Source organism: Globicephala melas, chromosome 3, assembly GCF_963455315.2.
Source record: "Globicephala melas chromosome 3, mGloMel1.2, whole genome shotgun sequence".
Classification (NCBI taxonomy): domain Eukaryota; kingdom Metazoa; phylum Chordata; class Mammalia; order Artiodactyla; family Delphinidae; genus Globicephala; species Globicephala melas.
In genome coordinates this window covers 170521085-170539530 of record NC_083316.1, presented here as the reverse complement: position 1 = coordinate 170539530, position 18446 = coordinate 170521085, and the positions used below count along the sequence as shown (strand labels likewise).

The 18446-nt window shown below is 61.7% G+C and overlaps 1 protein-coding gene, 1 non-coding gene and 1 pseudogene across 2 annotated transcripts; 1 reads left to right on the top strand and 2 right to left on the bottom strand.

Annotated features, from left to right (window-relative positions):
- The first annotated feature begins 664 nt into the window (after nucleotides 1-664).
- On the top strand, nucleotides 665-15662 carry EFNA2 (ephrin A2). The gene is made up of 4 exons (XM_030845630.2): nucleotides 665-807; nucleotides 11181-11494; nucleotides 13555-13620; nucleotides 14281-15662. Exons 1-4 carry the CDS (start codon nucleotides 665-667, stop codon nucleotides 14400-14402), a joined length of 645 nt encoding a protein of 214 aa, XP_030701490.1. The 3' UTR covers nucleotides 14403-15662.
- LOC115846733 (small nucleolar RNA U3) lies at nucleotides 10425-10518 on the bottom strand (annotated as a pseudogene).
- Nucleotides 15663-18099: 2437 nt separating the features above from the next.
- On the bottom strand, nucleotides 18100-18225 carry LOC115846736 (U6atac minor spliceosomal RNA). The gene has a single exon (XR_004037047.1). It is a non-coding gene; the product is annotated as a U6atac minor spliceosomal RNA (small nuclear RNA).
- Between the last annotated feature and the right edge of the window lie 221 nt (nucleotides 18226-18446).

The window sequence follows — 18446 nt, the reverse complement described above, 5'->3', positions numbered from 1 at the left end:
TTGAATGAGGGAGGGGAGATGGGGGTGAGCAATCTCTGTGTCTTCTGCTTCTGGCTCCAGGCCAGGCTCTGGAGACCCGCTTGGTGGCTTGAATGGAGGTGATCGAGAGCAACTCAGCGACCCCGGCCTGGTCTCGTGATGACAGGGGCAGATGCAGGGCCCCGCAGAGTTGGGGTGGCCGGGGGGCTGGAGGGGGCAGGACCCCGGGGGTGCAGGCAGCCCGACGGCGGCGGGGGACGCGTCCCGGAAAGTCGGGGCGGGGCGGGGGGTGGAGAGGTAGGGGCGCGGCGGGGGCTGGAGCCCCCCTCCCAGCCCCCGCGCGGCTGGGGCACGGCAGGAGGGGGCGCCCGCGGCCCTCCCGGCGCTCGGGCGGGACAAAGGCCGGAGTCCCGGCCCCTCCCCGGCGGTGCGGCGGCGACGGCCCGCGCTCTCAGAGTCCGAGCGGCCGGGCCGGCGCCCGGGGCGACCCCGGCGCCCCGCCCGCCGCCGCCTGACTTCTCCGGCGCCCGAGGTCGCGCGCGCTCAGGCGGGGGCGGCTGGGGATCTCCAAGCGCCGGCGCTCCCTCCTCCCGCCCGCCCCGCGCCCGCCCGCTCGGCGGCGGCGGAGGAGGCGGAGACGGCTGGCAGGCGGCGGCCAGGCGAGCGCGGCGGCCGGACCGGGGCCATGGCGCCCGCGCAGCGCCCGCTGCTGCCGCTGCTGCTGCTGCTGCTGCCGCTGCCGCCGCCGCCGCCCTTCGCGCGCGCCGAGGACGCCGCCCGCGCCAACTCGGACCGCTACGCCGTCTACTGGAACCGCAGCAACCCCAGGTGAGCGTGGCCGCGGGCGGGGATCTCGGGCGCCGGGAGACTCCGGACGCCCCCATCCCAGCCTGGTCTCCCGCCCCGGGCTCGGGGCGACCCTGCGCGCTGCCCCCGGAGTGGGGGCGCCCGCTTCCCACGGGCGCCCCCAGGGAGTTCCGGCCCCCAGAGTTTGGGGGACTCGCGCTCCGTGTACATCTACCCCCAGGGCGCCCCGCCGCCTGCAGATTTGGGCGCCCTGCGTGCCCCGGCGCGCCGCCGGCCCTGGAGTTTGGGGATCCCCTCTGGCACCCTCAGATGCAGTGCGGCCCTGAGTTCCCTCCCCGGACTTGGGGCACCGCATCTTCTGCCTCTCCAGGGACCCCCGCTGGCTTTAGAGTTGGTGGGGATTCCCGGGAACCTTGTCACTGAGCCGCGCCCGGAGATGGGGGACCGTGGCCCCTCGGGGGAGAGGTCCAGGAGTGCGTTCTGCCGGCGGGTCCCCAGATGAACTTGGGGAAGTTAGAATGTCCCTCCCTACGGCCCGGCGTCCACATTCGCTGCAGGGGGTCCCTGACTCCTGCTTTGCAGGGACAGAGAGACTGAGGCACCAAGGGGGTTGGGGGTCTGTCCCAGGAGTCCTGACCAGGTGGCGTCCTCTCCTGTCCTGGCGCTGGTGGGGAAACTGAGGCACAGAGGGGCCGAGCGGCTGGCTCAAGGTCACGGCCAGGGGAGCAGAGCTGGGGCAGGGACCCAGGTGGCCTTGTGCCCAGCCTGCCACGCCCGCCTGCCTGCAGTCCTCCTCGGTGTCAGGCACTGAGTGCCATCTGGGGGGCAGCAGAAGCCCTTGTTTGTCGAGTGAGAAAAGTTTGCTGGTGACTGACCACATCCTGGACAGCTGCAGACGCCTCGGGCCACCCAGGGTCTGGGAGGCTGGAGCGGGCCGGGGATCCGTGGGAGATGGGGCTTCGGGGTCCTGCTGCTCCCGGTCAGCCCCACGGTCGGGGTCACGGTCACATCGAGGCCAGCCGGGCTGCACTTGGGGGCAGAGCCGCTGGCCTCCCGGCCCCATGACCCTCTGCTACCAGTCACCTTCTCTTGGTTTTCAAGCGCCAGCCGCACCGCCTTCCACAGCCCACCGTCCCCTCAGTGTCCCCCACCGTTCTCCATCCTCCGCTGGAAAGTTGCATAAAGGGCCATATTTGAGGCAGGCCTGGGACCAGGGCAGTCAGCGTCCTGGGTGGGGGCAGGGAGCGCGCCCAGACACCCCCGTCCGTTGCCTGGCTGTGGGGTTGGGCCCCGGGGCCGAGGGCAGAGACCCCGGGCCTAGGAGGGTTGGCCGGGCCATCATGGAGCTGGTCCCCCATGCGGCCCGCCCCACTGGTCACATGTGGGTTTGATTAAGGCTCTTCCTTGCGGCCGAGCAGGGAGCCCAGCGGGCAGCACTTCCCCGGCCCAAGTTTTTGGTTTCAGCTCCGGAATCTCCGTCCCGGCATGGCCTGTCCTTTGTTCTAGCAAACGCCAGACACGCGAGGAGCCTCGAACGGGGACAGAGAGGGGTCGTTGGGGCTGCCTGCTGCCCCACCTGCCACTGGGCCGCAGGCAGGATCTCGGCCGGGAAGGAGGTAGCCCCTGGGGCCGGGCTCCGGCCGGCCACTCGGCCGCCTCCTGTTGCTGACCTGATAGCCCCGCTCCGAGCAGCCGTCCGAGGGGACGGCCTTGCTGTCCAGAGCAGACCCTGGCTGTCAGGGCCTTCCTCTCCTACCTCTCCTCCCCCTTCTCTGCCTGGGGCATCCTTGGTGGGAGATGACCTCCCCGACCTCTTGCGATGGGGTCTGGGGCCCTGGGGAGCCACTTGACCAAGAAGCCCGGTTGGGTCCAGAATTGGGGCTCCATCCATCGCTGAGGTTCAGGGGCTCTTCCAAAGGGGGCCTTGGAGGCCCGGGGGCCCCTCAGGAGGTTTCGTGTCCAGGGGTGTCTGGACTGGAATCTGCGTCCAGTGACAGGGTATGTGTCAGTCACAGGAGGAGGGGTGCTGTCCGGCCTTGGGGTCTGAGGGCACCCGGAATGGAGATTTCCTGAGGGCGCCCAGTCCCGGGGGCAGCTGCCAGGGTCGGGGGGTGCGGGGAGAGGTGTGGAGTCACTGAGCGGGCCCCACGCAGGAGGCAGTCCCGCGGGCAGAGACGGGCCTGTGCGGGGAGAGACAAGGATAGGGTCGAAACAGAGAGACTGGTGGTGGCGGCAGGCGGAGGTGACGGGGAACGCAGGGACAGGGGCCGTGCCGGAGACAGGGGTGCGCACAAAAGGCACCGTGGGGACGGGGACGGAGCCAGGGCTGGGCGGGCTCGGGTGGGGGGCGATCAGGCAGCCAGCAGAGGAGTGGGGGTGGGAGGGGATGAGTGCGCTCAGGTGGGGGCCGCCAGGCCCAGGCGGCGCCGCAGTGAGGCCGGCCACCCTCGCCCGGCCGGGCCTGGTGCCCGCGCCGAGGTAATGCGCATGCGGCTATGTCTCCCCAGTTGCGTTCTCCTGCTGTGCCGTGTATTTCCGGCACGCGTGAGGCTGGCGGGCGTTGCCAGGGGGCCCTGCGCCCACCTCCGCCGCAGCCAAAGGGTGGAGCCCAGTCCAGCCACCTGGCCCCGGCACCCCGACCAGCCGCTGGCCAGCCGTCTCTCCGGCCGGCCCCTGCCTGGGCCGGGCACTCCCGGGCTGGCTGCCGGGTGTCTCTGGACCTGTCTGCGGCCCGGGTGGGACTGGGCCGGGGGTCCTGGCTGGCTGCTCACGGGCCGAGCGTGGGGCTACGGGTGCATCTGTGTACGTGGGGGACCCGGGGGCACCCAGGAGTCTCTTTGGGCTGCAGGGTGTGTCTGCATGTGTCACTGCGTGTAGCTGCGTGTTCTTGCCCATGATTTTCGGGGGTCCTGGGGCCCTGGGAGGTGCAGAACTGTGTGTGTGGAGGACATGCGTCACCCTGCCACACAGACGCTCGTGTGCCTACGTGTGCACAGCGACCCTGGCCCTGGACGTTTGCACGCGCCCACGTGAGTGTGCCTGGAGTACACACGTGTGCGGGGTGCATGCATGTTTGCAGCAGTGTGTCTGGGTGTGGAATGTACGTGGTGTCTGAGGTGCGTGTGTATATCCGTGTGTGCAGATTGGCACCTGGGGAGCAGGTGCATCTGTATGTGGGATGCATGCATGTCTTTAGAGTGTCTGCGTGTGCGGCCCGGCTCTGGCTGTCCCGGGGGCTCCGGTGAGGGGGCAGACACTCCACACCAGTGGGGACACAGCTTGCCCTCCCTGCCCACCCGGCCACTCCTCCCCCGCCCCCTCCTCCAGCCCGGTGGGTTCCTGCTGGGGGGACGCGGCCAGGTCCCATGGGCACTGTGCCGTCCTCGGTGCAGAGGGGCCATCGAAGTTCAGAGCTGGCACCGGCAGGACACCCGCCGTCCCCGGGGCCCCCACCTGGTTGGGGGCCTGTAGCCCGGGTGGACCCAGCGGTGCGGACCCGGGTGGAGGCTCTGATTGCCCTCGGGTGTGGACAGCAGCCACATTCCCCTCTCAAACGACCGGGTGGGAAGATGGCGACTGGGGCAGCATCTTCCCCATGGCGGGGAATGTCAGGCACCCTGTCCTTGCCAGCCTCGCCCAGGCCTCCGGGGAACCGGCTTTGAAGAGGGAGATGCCATATTTTGCCGCATGAGGCTTTTTTGTTTCCTTTGGAAGAGGCTCGACCAGCCGGCTTGTGGGGTGGGGTGGGGGGTGGCTTGGAGACTGAGAATCCATGGGTCTGGGGGGCCGTGGGGGGCGGGGCTCGGACTCGGGGATCCGGGAAGCCCGGCTGTGCCCTCGGGTGGGCAGCTTGGCTGCTCGGAGCCCCCGCGCCTCCTCCAGGAAGTGGGCCGGTGGGTTGTGGATGGCAGCTCTGCGGATGGCAGCAGGGCGCGGTGTGGACGGGCGAGGCATGGGCGTGACCCCAGGGAATCAGAGGCCCCTGAGGGGGAGAGGAAACCGACGCAGCCCCTGTGGGCAAGTGGGGGAGCCTGGGGGACCAGGCCCTCACATCTGCAGCAGTCGCGATGTTAGGGGGGAACCGCAGTGCGGGGCTGGGGGTTGGTTCTGAGATGCCCCCACCCTGTGGGGGGCCTGGGCGCTGAAGCTGGGGTCCACAGGCTCCCTGTCCCCAGCCCTGGTCCCTCCCTGCAGTGGGCCTCTCCCCTCCCCAGGCTGCTCAGTTTGCAGAGGAAGGACCCGAGGCTGGGGACCAGCTCAGGACGCAGGGCGGTGCGGGGGGGCCCTCCAGCCTGCCTGGGAGCTGGGCCGGGGAAGGGGCGGCCGTCTCTGACCTCGGGACCCTCCAGCAGACGTCCCGTGAAGTTCACGGGTCCCTCGAGGTCATGGGTTCAAAGGTGGTTTTCCTCGGGATGGCAGGTGCGTGAACGGGGCTCTGGAAGACAGGCCTCTTGCAGGGCCGCCGGCTGGTTCTGCCGCTCCCGAGCTGGGCCTGCTGGGGGGTCCCGCCTCTCAGCAGCTTTACTCCGGGACACCCCCCTTCCCCTTTCTTCCTCCTCAGGACCTGGCACTCAGCCAGCCTTGCCCCCCCAAGGTGCTGCTTTGGGGAAATTGTCTCTTTGGAAGATGGGTCCAGAGGGGGCTTGGCTGCGTCCCCCACCTAGTGGGCCATGCGGGGAAGGGGCAGAGCCGCCTTTGTGGCTGCCCCGTGGCAGACGCGCAGCTGAAGGCTGGGAGCACAGAAGCCAGAGTCCGAGCTCTGCTCCGGCCGGCCCTGGGGGTGGGTGCCTGTCCCCACACCCCCTCCCACGCAGGGACCCTGGCTTCGAGGGGCTCGTTCCACCGCCTGGGCCACGTTGCCCCTCGCCCGCCCCAACCCAGCCATGCACCCCCTAATCTGCCCACCCTGTGGGTCGGGCTCCCCCTTAGGCCTCCGTTTCATGGACCCAGAGAAAGTGACTCATCTGTGGTCATGAGGAAGCCGGGTCCAGTGGGGTGACCCCCTCCAAGAGGCAGCCACGTCTGGGGCTGGCCGAGGGGCATCAGGGACACCGTGCACACCGGGGGGCAGAGGAGGGTGGGGTGACCGAGGCAGGTGTGCCCCGTGGACCGTGCACCTGGGCCTCCTCCTGCCTCAGACCAAGGCCTGAGGGGTGGGGTGGCCCTGAGGCCCTCACCCTACTTTTCCCGCCCACCCAGCCCCATTTGTTTACCTCTTGCTTCAGCTCTGGGGCCCGTGCCTCAGTTTACCCATCCACACACAAGGCCATAATCGTCCTTTCTCAGCTGATCCTGCACCACCTTGGGGCCCTAATTTTCTGGGAGGTCCTCCCCACGTCCCGCCAGCAGGAGGAAGGAGGCCAGGCCTTGGATGGGGGACATGTCTTTTGGCCCCTAGAAAAGCTGGGGGAGGACACTGAGGCCGCAGGGGTCTTGCTGGGGGTGGCAGGCGGGGATGGGCGAGCTCGGCCCACGCTGGGCCTTGGGGCTGTTTGCTGGGATCTTTGTTGGCAGGTCTGAGCGCCTTTAGTAGGAGCTGTGCATGGACTCAGACCAGGGAGATAGAGGCAGAGCCACAGGGAGTGAGGGGGACACAGACTCCCCTGCCCGCCTTGCCTGTGCCTCAGTTTCCAGTCTGGGAAGGTGGCACAGCACCCCACCCCCATTTTGGGTGAGACCCCTAATTAGTGGCTTTTGCTATTAGCATCTAATGACTTGACAGTCGCCCGACTGGAGCTGATTAGCTGCGGGCTGGGTGTTGCTGGGGAAGGGGTGGTGGGTGGGTCGGTGGCGGGTAAGGGTCATCTGGGCTTTGGGGGGGGCTGCCTGCAGGGTGGACGTTGGCAGGGGGCCAGCAGGGTGAGCAGCTGGGGGTGAAGGTGTGGCGGGGCGGGGGCGGGGAGCCCTCTGTCTGGGAACCATCCCAAGTCAGTCATTAACCCCTTAGTGAGAATTTCTATCTCTATCTGCCGCTCGCTCTCGCTGGAGTGGAGCATTTGCATATCAGGCTTCGGTGCTAAGGGAGGAAATGAAGGCTTTGTCTTGCTCTCACCAGGCTCCGTCTGGGGTGGGGGCCCACTCCCCTGCATAAGCGTCACCCTGAGCAGGGGCGAGGCGCCAGTTTGGAACGGGAATGCCAACGCAGCAAGGCCGCCACTATTTTAGAGCAGGAAAGGGAGAAGAATGGTCCATTTAGGCGGCCAGAGCTCAGGTGTGTGTGGCTGTAGGCGTCTCCTGGGGACCCGCCTGTCTGGGGTCCTCACGCCCCCACCTGGGGGCAGCTTTCTGCTCCCCATGACTCTAGCACCTCAAAGACCTCGAGTCTTTGGCCTTTGTTTGATTAGCAAACATATATCGAGCACCACGGTATACAGGGCCTGTGCGGGCTACAGGGAAAAGGGCGGAGAAGGAGGCCAACCCCCAGGATCCAAGGAAGGCAGACAATGGGCTGCTTAAAGGTATAAATATGATGATGTCCAAACGAGATGAGTTGGGAAAAGTAGGGAAAAATGTGCCAGGCAGAGGGAACAGCATGTGCAAAGGCCCTGGGGTGGGGGCTTCCCTGGTGGCGCAGTGGTTAGGAGTCCGCCTGCCAATGCAGGGGACCCGGGTTCGAGCCCTGGTCCGGGAAGATCCCACATGCTGTGGAGCAGCTAAGCCCATGCTCCGCAACTACTGAGCCTGCACTCTAGAGCCTGCGAGCCATAACTACTGAGCCCAGGCACCACAACTACTGAAGCCCGCGCGCCTAGAGCCCGTGCTCTGCGACTGCAACAAGAGAAGCCCACGCATGGCAACAAAGAGTAGCCCCCGCCCGCCACAACTAGAGAAAGCCCGTGCACAGCAACGAAGACCCAACGCAGCCGGAAAGAAAAGGCCCTGGGGTGGGACCAGGGGCAGCCCGGAGGCTGGTGTGCCTGGAAGGGAGTGAGCTGGGGGAGCCAGAGGGCGATGAGGTTGGGGATGGATGGGGACCACACGGGGCCTCGTGGGCCTGGGAGAACTATGGATTTTGTTGTGTGTGTGGGGAGCCAATGGAGGGCTTTGAGACAGTGGGTCACGGGGTCTGATGTACACTCAGAAAAGTGAGCCCTGGATTTTGGGAGGCCAGGAGTCTGGCCGCCCTAGTGGGGCCCAGGCGTCCAGCCTCTGAGGCAGCAAAGCAGCTTCAGTCTCTGATGTTCTTCAGAAAGTGAGCTGGGGGGACCTGATGGTGCAGGTGTCACGGGGGGAGGGAGGCAAGCCTGATGGGACAGGAAGGAGGAAAGGGGAGCCCACCTTCTGGAGTCCGTTCTCTCCAGAAAGACCATGCGTGGAGTCACGTTCCCTTTCAGGTTGAGTATACACCCCTCGGCATCATGCCAGGGACAAGAGGGAACGCTGAGGGCTGGAGGGCAGGACCAGGACTCCCCCCACGGCCCGTGGTTCCGCGTCACAGCCTCCCCTGCGGGGCCCACCTGGGTGAGGCTGGGTCCCTGGGCGGCTGCCGGGCCACAGCTGCCATCGATCGGCTGATCAATGGGGCTTTCAGTGGGCCCGGCAAGGGGCGAAAATGACTTTTCAAAAAGCCTGGAGCAGCTTCTGCATCGATTGTGCCCAAGGGGCCGGAGGACGGGCCGGTCAATGAGACGCCCGTGCCTGGCCAACCGTGGAGCTGCCTGAGGGACGGGCAGGGTCCCAGCCCGACCCAGGGCCGCCCCGCATGCATCTATGTAGTGCCTGCTGTGTACAGAGCTGGAGTTCTCCCATCAGCCTCGAGGACCATCCCCACGGCACAGAGTTGGAATCTGAGGCTTTGAGAAGAGGAGCTGAGAACCCAGCTGGGTTCCAACCTGTGACTGAACCACATTTGAGGTTCCTCGGCTCCCAACTGACCCCCGAGACCAGACACATTTATTCTGCAAACGCCTTCTCACGTCTGCGAGAGGGGGTGGCCTCCCCGTCCCTGGACGAACCCAGTGGAGCAGGGAAGGGGCTGGAGGTGAATCCACTGCCCCTGCTCCCCATGCTGAAATTCTGCGGCCCTTGACCTCAGCCACAGACGTGAATCATCATGCTGGGTCCCTGCTGACGGCGGGGGAGACTCAGGCACCGTGAGCTGGTCCCCTGTCTCCGTCATTCCAGTTCTGAGTTCCCAGGACCCCTCGCCCCCACCTGGCACAGTCTCACGGGTGGCGGGGGGCCAGCCGATGCCATCTGATAATCCAGCCCCCCTCAGGTGCCAGCACCCGGCATGGAGGCTGCCTGGCTCCCTCCCATGGGCCGGGGCGGCTGGCACGGCGGGCACGGAGGCAGCGGCGTGGCTGGGATCCTAGCAGCCCTCCCTGCCTCCGACCCACACTGGGCCTCAGTTTACTGGCCGATACAGGGAGTAGAGGAGACTGGGGGAGCCCGCCCCCCAACCCTCTGATGCTCAGGCCTTTTATGTGCTAATAAGCCCCTCTCGGGAGGCCCCCTTGTCCCCCCTCGATCCAGGCCACGTTTACATGACAGGGGCCTGGGGCACCACGTCCAGGAGGTCTAGGGGCTCCTGGCGCTGTAGCCCGAGGCAGTGATGGAAGGGGAGCTGCTGGTCCCTCGCTCAGCTGACCTCTATCCTTGACAGATGAGCCTGGGTCAGGGGCCTCCCCCCAGAGAAAGGGGTGCAGGTTGCATGATAGTGTGGGGAGACCTCCAGAGCAAAGCCTGGGAGGCAGGGCTTGGGGGTGGAGGTGTCAGGGGTGGGGAAGCTGGTGGGGTGACCAGGAAGTTGGAGGCTCTGGAGGAAGAAGGAAGGATGTCACACAGGATGGAAGGGGTGGAACTGGGGGTCTTGAACCCAGGGCACCCCTGAGTTGGACTGAGCGAGGGAGGGCCTGAGCATCCTTTATGCCAAACCCTGCCCCCTCTGGGGAAACTGAGGCTAGAGGAGGGTCAGAGCTTGCCCCAGAGAGGCTGGGAACACTTGGCCTATGTCCCACACTGCCCTCGGCCTTCTTTTTTTTTCGGTACGCGGGACTCTCACTGTTGTGGCCTCTCCTGTTGCGGGGCACAGGCTCCGGACGCGCAGGCTCTCACGGGCCCAGGCGCTCTGCAGCATGTGGGATCTTCCTGGACCGGGGCACGTACCTGTGTCTCCTGCATCGTCAGGCGGACTCTCAACCACTGCGCCACCAGGGAAGCCCCCTTTTTTTTTTTTTAAACATCTTTATTGGAGTATAATTGCTTTACAATGGCATGTTAGTTTCTGCTTTATAACAAAGTGAATCAGCTATACATATACATATATCCCCACATCCCCTCCCTCTTGCGTCTCCCTCCTACCTTCCCTATCCCACCCCTCTAGGTGGTCACAAAGCACCGAGCTGATCTCCCTGTGCTATGCAGCCGCTTCCCACTAGCTATCTGTTTTACATTTGGTAGTGTATGTAAGTCCATGCCACTCTCTCACTTCGTCCCAGGTTACCCTTCCCCCTCCCTGTGTCCTCAAGTCCATTCTCTATGTCTGCGTTTTTATTCCTGTCCTGGCCCTAGGTTATTCAGAACCATTTTTTTTTTTTTTTTAGATTCCATATATATGTGTTAGCATACGGTATTTATTTTTCTCTTTCTGACTTATTTCACTCTGTATGACAGACTCCCGGTCCATCCACCTCACTACAAATAACTCAATTTCATTGTTTTTTATGGCTGAGTAATATTGAAACCTTTCTAGTAACGAACTATAGAAATGATTCCTGAAAGTATAGTCTTGCCCTCGGCCTTCTTGGCAGGCAAATCTGCAAAGGAAAGCTGAGGAGGCTGCATCTGGGGATGGCGTGGGGGGCTGCCTGGAGGAGGGGGCATCGAAGTCAAGTAGTAAGGTTTTTGGAGAGGGGCTTCCTGGTGGGGGGGCGGACATCTTGTGCCAGGCCTGTTGCGGCTGAGGGGCCCAGATGTGGATTCTGCAGCGGGTGGAGAGACTGGGGGGGCTCCGAGTCACGTGGCGCCTGCTCGTTTGCATGTGGTTACCCAGAATGCCTGGCGGCAGCCCCTCTTCCCCAGCACCCACCTCGTGGGCTCAGCGCTAGTCCCAGTCTCAAGGAGCCTGCTGTGGCCTTGGTGGGGCAGGGTTGTGCCAGGCAGGGGGCCGTGGGCTCGGACCCTGGCACCTGTCTGTGGGTAGGGTGCCCGCCCATCGGTCCCCGAACCCCTCCCCCTTCCCCATCTCTGACCTACCCCTTTCTACCTGCACTGACCCGTCCCCACCCGCCTTCGTGCTTCCTGTCCCCTACCCCGTCTCCTCCCACGCGCTGACCGCTGACCCCTCTCCATTTACCCCATCCCTGACCCTCCCCTTCTCCCTTGCACTGATCCATCATCCGCATCTCGGGCCCCGCCCCTACCCCCGCGCTGACCGCCGGCCCCGCCCCCAGGTTCCACGCGGGCGCCGCGGACGACGGCGGCGGCTACACGGTGGAGGTGAGCATCAACGACTACCTGGACATCTACTGCCCGCACTACGGGGCGCCACTGCCGCCGGCCGAGCGCATGGAGCACTACGTGCTGTACATGGTCAACGGCGAGGGCCACGCCTCCTGCGACCACCGGCAGCGCGGCTTCAAGCGCTGGGAGTGTAACCGGCCCGCGGCGCCCGGGGGGCCGCTCAAGTTCTCGGAGAAGTTCCAGCTCTTCACGCCCTTCTCGCTGGGCTTCGAGTTCCGCCCGGGCCATGAGTACTACTACATCTGTGAGTGGGGGCGGGGCAGGGGCGCGGGGGGTGGGGGGCCGTCCTCCGCGCTGGCCTCTGTCTCCGGGCGGACGCTCCGGTGGTCTCGCCCTCCTCCCCGCAAGCCCCCCTGTGACCTCGGCCTCTGGATAAGCCTCTGGGCCTCTGGACTGGGACCATGTGGTCAGCCTGTCCCACCCTGAGACCAGGGGTGCCATCCCCCCATTGCAGGAGGTGGGAAACTGAGGCCTGTGGAATCTTGAGGGAGGGGGTGAGGGCGACCAACCCTGGACATGGCAGGGGTCTCCCGGGCCCACCCCCCCATCTCCCAGCGGCCCACCCGCGCCCAGATTCCCCGAGGAGCTTTTCACTGTCGGCTGGTGGCGGCCTTGGGACACTGCGCATGCGTGCCCCGCTGTGAGCCTTGCGGGGGGGGCCGGCTAGGCTGCCCCCACCTCTCCTGGGCATCAGGGGTTCCCAAGGGGCCCCTTTTTCCTTCCCATCAAGTGCCAAGGGCAGGGTCTGGGGAGGCGGCAGAGTCGGGGCTGGGTTCAAGTTCCCGTTCAGTGGGGCCTTGGCAGACTGTAGTCTGAGAACCTAAACCAGGAACACTGGGGTCCAGGCATCGCCCCTGCCGAGAGGGGGTATCAGGGAGCCCACCTTGGCATCGGACTCATGCCTCTCCCGAGGCAGTGAGACTTCAACGGATTGTGGGGTCCCATTTCTCAGCGTCCTGGGGGCTGATGGGGAGCAGGTGGGAAGGGGGGTCTGCCCCCGGGGCTTTGGAGAGGAACCCAGCGCCTCACCACCCCGGTTCCTGCTGAGTCAAATTAAACTCTACAAGGCTCCCATTTCCTCCTTTCTCTGCTCTATTTGGATTTTTTCTTTTTAATTCAGGGAAGAAGGGGGTGGGGGAGGGGAAGAAGGTGCTTAAATTAAGTCTCCGTAATATAAGAAAAATTACATTTTTCTTTCCGAGACGGGAGTTTCATAAAGATAATTATTGTAATTATTCGTCCTATCTCTGTGATGAATGTTACTTTTATTACGTGCTTTTTATCTTCATCTCCCAGCACGAGGGGCTTCTGGGGGGCGGGCAGAGGTGATGGCCGCAGAGAGGACCGGCCGAGAGCACAGGCGGGGGCAGGCCCAGCCGCAGCCGTGTGGGTGCCCGTGCCTGTTCACGTGCGTGAGCCCCGCCATCCGCAGGGCCTCAGGCCTCCCTCCCTGCCCCTGTCCTGGTCCCTGAGCTCCTCCCTCCTGACTCATGGCTGATGCTCTGGTACCTCCCCCGCCCGCCAAGTGGGCCAAGAAGCTGGGAGCCCTATGGTGGAATTTTAGGTGTGAGGACCCAATGCACTTCGGCCTGCACATGACTCGGCGGTGTGGGTCGCTCTCCAGGTGAGGCCGGAAGCTGCCTCCTTCCCAGGGGTAACTGGGTTTCCGGCGTCACCCAGATGGAAAGAATGATTTCCAAAGCAACTTCCATGGGCCAGATGAGGTCCACATAGGGGGTGACTTGCCGACAGGCACCCTGAGAGCAGGGCTTTGATCCCTGGTCAATCATTTGGTTACACTGATTTTTTTTTTTTGGCTGTTTGATTTTTGTTTTGTTTTGTTTTTGGCCGTGCTGCACGGCATGCGGGATCTTAGTTCCCCGACCAAGGATGGAAACCGTGCCCCTGGCAGTGAAAGCTCAGAGTCCTAACCACTGGACCGCCAGGGAATTCCCTTTTTTTGCTGATTGGAAACACACCTATTTTTATTCATCACCTTTGAACTTTGCCCTGTGATGCCCTGGGGTGAGATGGAGCCCTGGGGTGACATTGACACCTCACCTGACCCCCGTCTCTGGAGTTAGGATTCAGCAAAGTGAGAGGTAGGGGAAGAGTGCAAGAGGACTTCTGGGAAATCATGGGCATTGTGTCTGGGGCTTTGATGTATGATGAGGAGTTTTATGGGTGGATTCCCCAACCTGGGGTCAGGGTTGGGTTACGGGCGTAGGGAAGGGCATACAGCCCCAAGAGGTCTCAGGCACCAAGAGCCTCCTGCCCTACTAACCCCCAACCCCTCTCTTCCAGCTGCCACGCCCCCCAATGCTGTGGACCGACCCTGCCTGCGGCTGAAAGTTTACGTGCGACCGACCAGTAAGTTCTTGGTGGGGGTTCATGTAGGGTCCTTAACTCACAGAAACCAGTGAGTCATCAGCGGAGTTAGGAGGCGGTCATGGCATAGCCTGGGGAGTCCCACAACCTCAGCGATGGCTGGGACAGGCCCTGCCTGAGCCTCTGTTTTTCCATCTGCAAATGGGGCCATTTCAGACCTTCAAGAATGAGGGTTGAAGTCCATGGCTGGGCTTCACTGAGGCCGAAGCCCCCTTCACCCAGTGAGCGGGTATCACGGAAGTTCTCTGAGATGGACCAACGGGTTTGTGTTCTGAGCTCCTGAAACATAGGGAAGGGGGGTCCTGCAGCCTCGCCACTTCGCCTGGAGCCTTCTGTTTGCCATGCTCTGCATTGGAGGCACAGCCTCCGCCGAGGTGGACAGAGATCTCTGTGCCCTTGGAGGTGCAGTGACATGGAGATTTTTTTTTTTTTTTGGTTGCTCAGTGCATATGGGATCTTAGCTCCCTGACCAAGGGTGGAACCCGTGCCCCCTGCATTGGGAGTGTGGAGTCTTAACCACTGGACCGCCAGGGAAGTCCCGTAATGGAGATGTTTAACAATGTCAGGTCGTGGTGAGGTCTAGGAAGCAGGGTGGGGGGTGGGAGGCCTGCCACTGACCCCCCTGTCTCCCTGTCCCCCCAGATGAGACCCTGTATGAGGCCCCCGAGCCCATCTTCACCAGCAATAACTCATGCAGCGGCCTGCGCAGCTGCCAGCTCTTCCTCAGCACCGTCCCCGTGCTGTGGACCCTCCTGGGCTCCTAGTGCCCAATGGGACGTTGGCCCCGCCCTGATGGCCCGCCTCCGAGACCAAATAGAGACGCCGCTTCTCCCACGACTGGTGCTGCTTCGCCGGGCAGGGGGCCGTCCACCCGCCCCAGGGCTGGAGGGGGGTGAGGGCAGCCGAGGTCCCCCCACCCCGTGCCAGAGGGGCCGGGTGTCTGCTCGGCTGGCCATGCTGTCTTGTCCGGGGGACCTGCTGAACCCTGGGATCTCTTGGTGACGTTGGTTTCTGTTTTTGCTTTTTAAGTGTATTTTTCATGGTTGCATCAGAAAGACTTGAGCTTTTAATTTAATTTATTCCTTGCTGTCATCTGTGACTTTGGGAAGGAAACAGAATAGACAGACGGGGCAGGGGTCCCTGGCCCCCTTGAGGGGAGGGGGATTGGGCCACCCCTGGCCTGGTCACTCCATTTATTGGGTCCTGGGTGGAGGCAACCATGGAATGGAACCCCAGGTGCCATGGGACAGGCTGGCCTGAGGCAGAAGGGGTGGGTGGTGAGTCTCCCTGATTCTGGTCCGGGGCCCTCAGACCCCTGTCCTGCCAGCTCTACCCTCCTCCCTCCTGGTGATTGTCTCCTAGAGCAGAAAACCACGGGGTTTCACCAGCAGCCACCATGGAGCCCCGGCACCCTCAAAATCATAGCATTACAACGTCTTAGAGATGACGTAGGCCCCACCTGTCCCCCCAGCCTCACACAGTCGCCCCCGAGACCGAGAAGACATTATATTTCTGTAAATAGAGCCAGCAAGTATATACTGTGATTTATTTTTACTGTATTCCTGAGGATGGACTGGAATGTTTCTTTTTCTCTCACCCCTTCATGGGGGGGGGGCTTTTATTTTGATGGGGGGGTTGGGGTAGACTTTTTAGCGTAGAAGCCGCACTTCAAAATAAGCTCCTTTGTCTGTGAGACCCCCTTCCCTCTACCGTATGACTAATAATGTTTGTAAGAAAAGGGAAAACAGGACAAAACAAAACGGGGGGGGCGGGGAACATCACCACCAAAAAAGAGATACCCCCTCCCCAAAACACTCTAATGAAGTAAACAGCGCATTTATACAGATTTCATATTTCTACCCGCCTTTCCTGATCTGTGTTTTATATATATTATATATAAATATATATGGCGTGTGGCCGCCGGGAGATGGCTCGGGCACGCCAGTGGGGGACTTTTGTAGGGGTCGTGGGCGTGCGGCATTGCCACGCCTGGAGCTGGCGACGGGCCCCGCCCCCCCATCACAATCAACTTTGGATTCTGTATTTTTTTATAATAAAATAAGCGTAAGCATCCAGGCTGCGTGTCTGTGTTGGGGCCGCAGGTCGGGTCTGGAATCTGCTGGGGAGGGGTGTCTTTAAGGAATGTCTGGAGACGCCGGGGCCGGTTGTGATCCTTTGGTTTTGTGTATCGTTGGGGTGCCTGGTCCCGAACTGAGCATCTTATGGGGTGCTGTGCCCTTCATACCACCCCTAGGAGGGGGGAACAAGCCCCTCTCCCCTGGGGCAGCTGGGAAGATGGAGGGAAGAGATGGGGGCTGGCTTCTGAATACACAGCAGGGGCTTGTTAAGTGTCTGTCACCCGATGCACCTGAGCAGGTGGGAATCCCTGGACCCCAGGGCCAGTCAAGACCTCCTGTACCCTTGTCCTCACTTGGGGGCGGTCCTTGGGTTCTATGACAGGTCTTTTAGGATCCAACCAAGTTCGGTGCCATCTTGGTCGCCAAGCTCTGTGGAGGGGTGACTCAGTTTCTCCAACTGCTCCAGGCAAGGGTGGGGGTTTGTCATCTCGAATTCCCTCCTGGCTTTCCAAACGACATGTGTCAGAGTCTTCTGGGCTCCCAGGGGCCTTCACCCCAGCCTGGCCCCGGAGAGGCACAGAACAGGGCGGAGAGACTGGGGCCTCGGGGCTGCTCCTTGCCTCAGTGCCACCCGCAGGGACTGCGGTGTCCCGGTCACAATTAGCTGAGAGGGAAGGCTCTCAGCTAATTAATTCGGTCGTGCTGGGTCCAGCGACGGGGGCTGCCTCTTAATGAGGCCAGGAAGCGGCACAAAGACTCCTGTGTGCGCCCCGCCTGCCCTGCCCAGCAGCAGTGGGACGGAGGGTGGCCACTGCCGAGCACCACGGAGGGAGAGCCGAGGGATCCCCCCACTCTGTGGAGAGGACCCCGAGGTTCAGAGAGGGAGGAGGTCCCCCTATGTCCACCCCCCTGAGACCCCTTGCTCGAACACCCCAACTCGACCACGGGGACAGAGGAAACTGGAAGGCGAGGATTAAATGCAGGGGTCGTGGGGCAGAATCGTAGCAGCTAACTTTGATTTTGTTATTTAAAAAAATGTTATTGAGATATAGTTCACATACCACACAATCCATCCGTTTAAAGTACGATTCCACAATTTTTATCCATTCACAGGGTGTGCAACCATCACCACTATCTAATTCCAGAACATTCCATCACCCCAAAAAGAAGCCCCCTCCCCCTCCCCACTGCCTGACAACTAGGAAGCCACTCTCTGTACCTCTGGATCAGCCTGTTCTGGACGTCTCTCATCAATGGAATCACACACTGCGTGTCCTTCTGTGTCTGGCTTCTCTCACTGAGCATCGTGTTCTCAGGGTCCGCCCACGTTGTAGGAACGTCAGGGCTTCTGTCCTTTTCATGGCTGAGTGATGTTCCCGTGTGTGGAGGGATGACTTTCTGCCCATTCACTCTTTTATGGACATTTGGGTTTTTTCCTTTTAGCTATTCTGAGGACTTTTGAGACAAAATTTTAACACAAAAAGGTGACCTTGGATGGGTAAGTATAAAAATAGCTCTATTCCCACCGCGGGGCCTTTGCACATGCTGTTCCCCCCCTATCTGGTGTGCCCTTTCTGCAGACCACTGCTTGACTCTCTCCCCCAGCCCTTTCATAAGGGGTACATGTCCCTTCTAGACCTCCCTGGCCAAGTGGCCCTCACCCCATCCCCCTGCTGTCAAATCTCTGATTCTTCTTTTTCTTTTTCACAATAATGTGTATTTATTTACCAGGCATTATCTACATCTAATTTACCACGTTTTCTTTTTTTATTAGATCTTTATTGGAGTATAATTGCTTCACGATACTATGTTAGTTTCTGTTGTACAACAAAGCAAATCAGCCATGTGCATACACATGTCCCCACATCCCCTCCCTCTTGCGTCTCCCTCCCACCCTCCCTATCCCACCCCTCTAGGCGGTCACAAAGCACCGAGCTGATCTCCCTGTGCTGTGCGGCTGCTTCCCACCAGCCAAGTATTTTACACTTGGTAGTGTATATACGTCGATGCTTCTCTCACTTCGCCCCAGCTTCCCCCTCCCACCCCATGTCCTCAAGTCCATTTTCTATGTCTACCTCTTTATTCCTGCCCCGCAACTAGGTTCATCAGTACCATTTTTTTTTTAAATTTAGATTCCATATATATGTGTTAGCATACGGTATTTGTTTTTCTCTTTCTGACTTACTTCACGCTGTATGACAGACTCTAGGTCCATCCACCTCATTACAAATAACTCAATTTCGTTTCTTTTTATGGCTGAGTAATATTCCATTGTATATATGTGCCACATCTTCTTCATCCATTCATCTGTCGATGGACATTGAGGTTGGTTCCATGTCCTGGCTATTGTAACTAGTGCTGCAATGAACATTATGGTACACGTCAAAAACAGTGGTTAGATGCCACGAAGTAGGTGGCAATGCCTTAACCGTATGCGTGTTGTCAGGCCCAAGGGCCTCTTCCATCCTGGTCGAGGGGAGTGCTGACCTTCTCTCCTTTCATACAACGCAAATCTCTGATTCTTTACTTGTCCGTCTTCCCCACCGGCTGGGAGTCCCCAGAGTCCCACCATCAGGAGTCTCCCTCGGGACTTGTCATCTGCCACCTGCACAGACACGCGTGCACACACCTGTGTGGAGGAACCCCATGGCCGCGCCCACCTGTGCGCACCCCTGTACCGACACATGCTTGCGTTTGGGGCCTGGATCTCTCAGGGGCCATGCTGTCCAT

Bases quoted from the DNA above. Each gene is read 5' to 3' on its own strand.
- EFNA2 (XM_030845630.2), top strand. From the start codon at position 665: ATGGCGCCCGCGCAGCGCCCGCTGCTGCCGCTGCTGCTGCTGCTGCTG. The intron at 808-11,180 runs GTGAGCGTGGCC...CCCCGCCCCCAG, and splicing joins TGGAACCGCAGCAACCCCAG to GTTCCACGCGGGCGCCGCGG. The intron at 11,495-13,554 runs GTGAGTGGGGGC...CCTCTCTTCCAG, and splicing joins CCATGAGTACTACTACATCT to CTGCCACGCCCCCCAATGCT.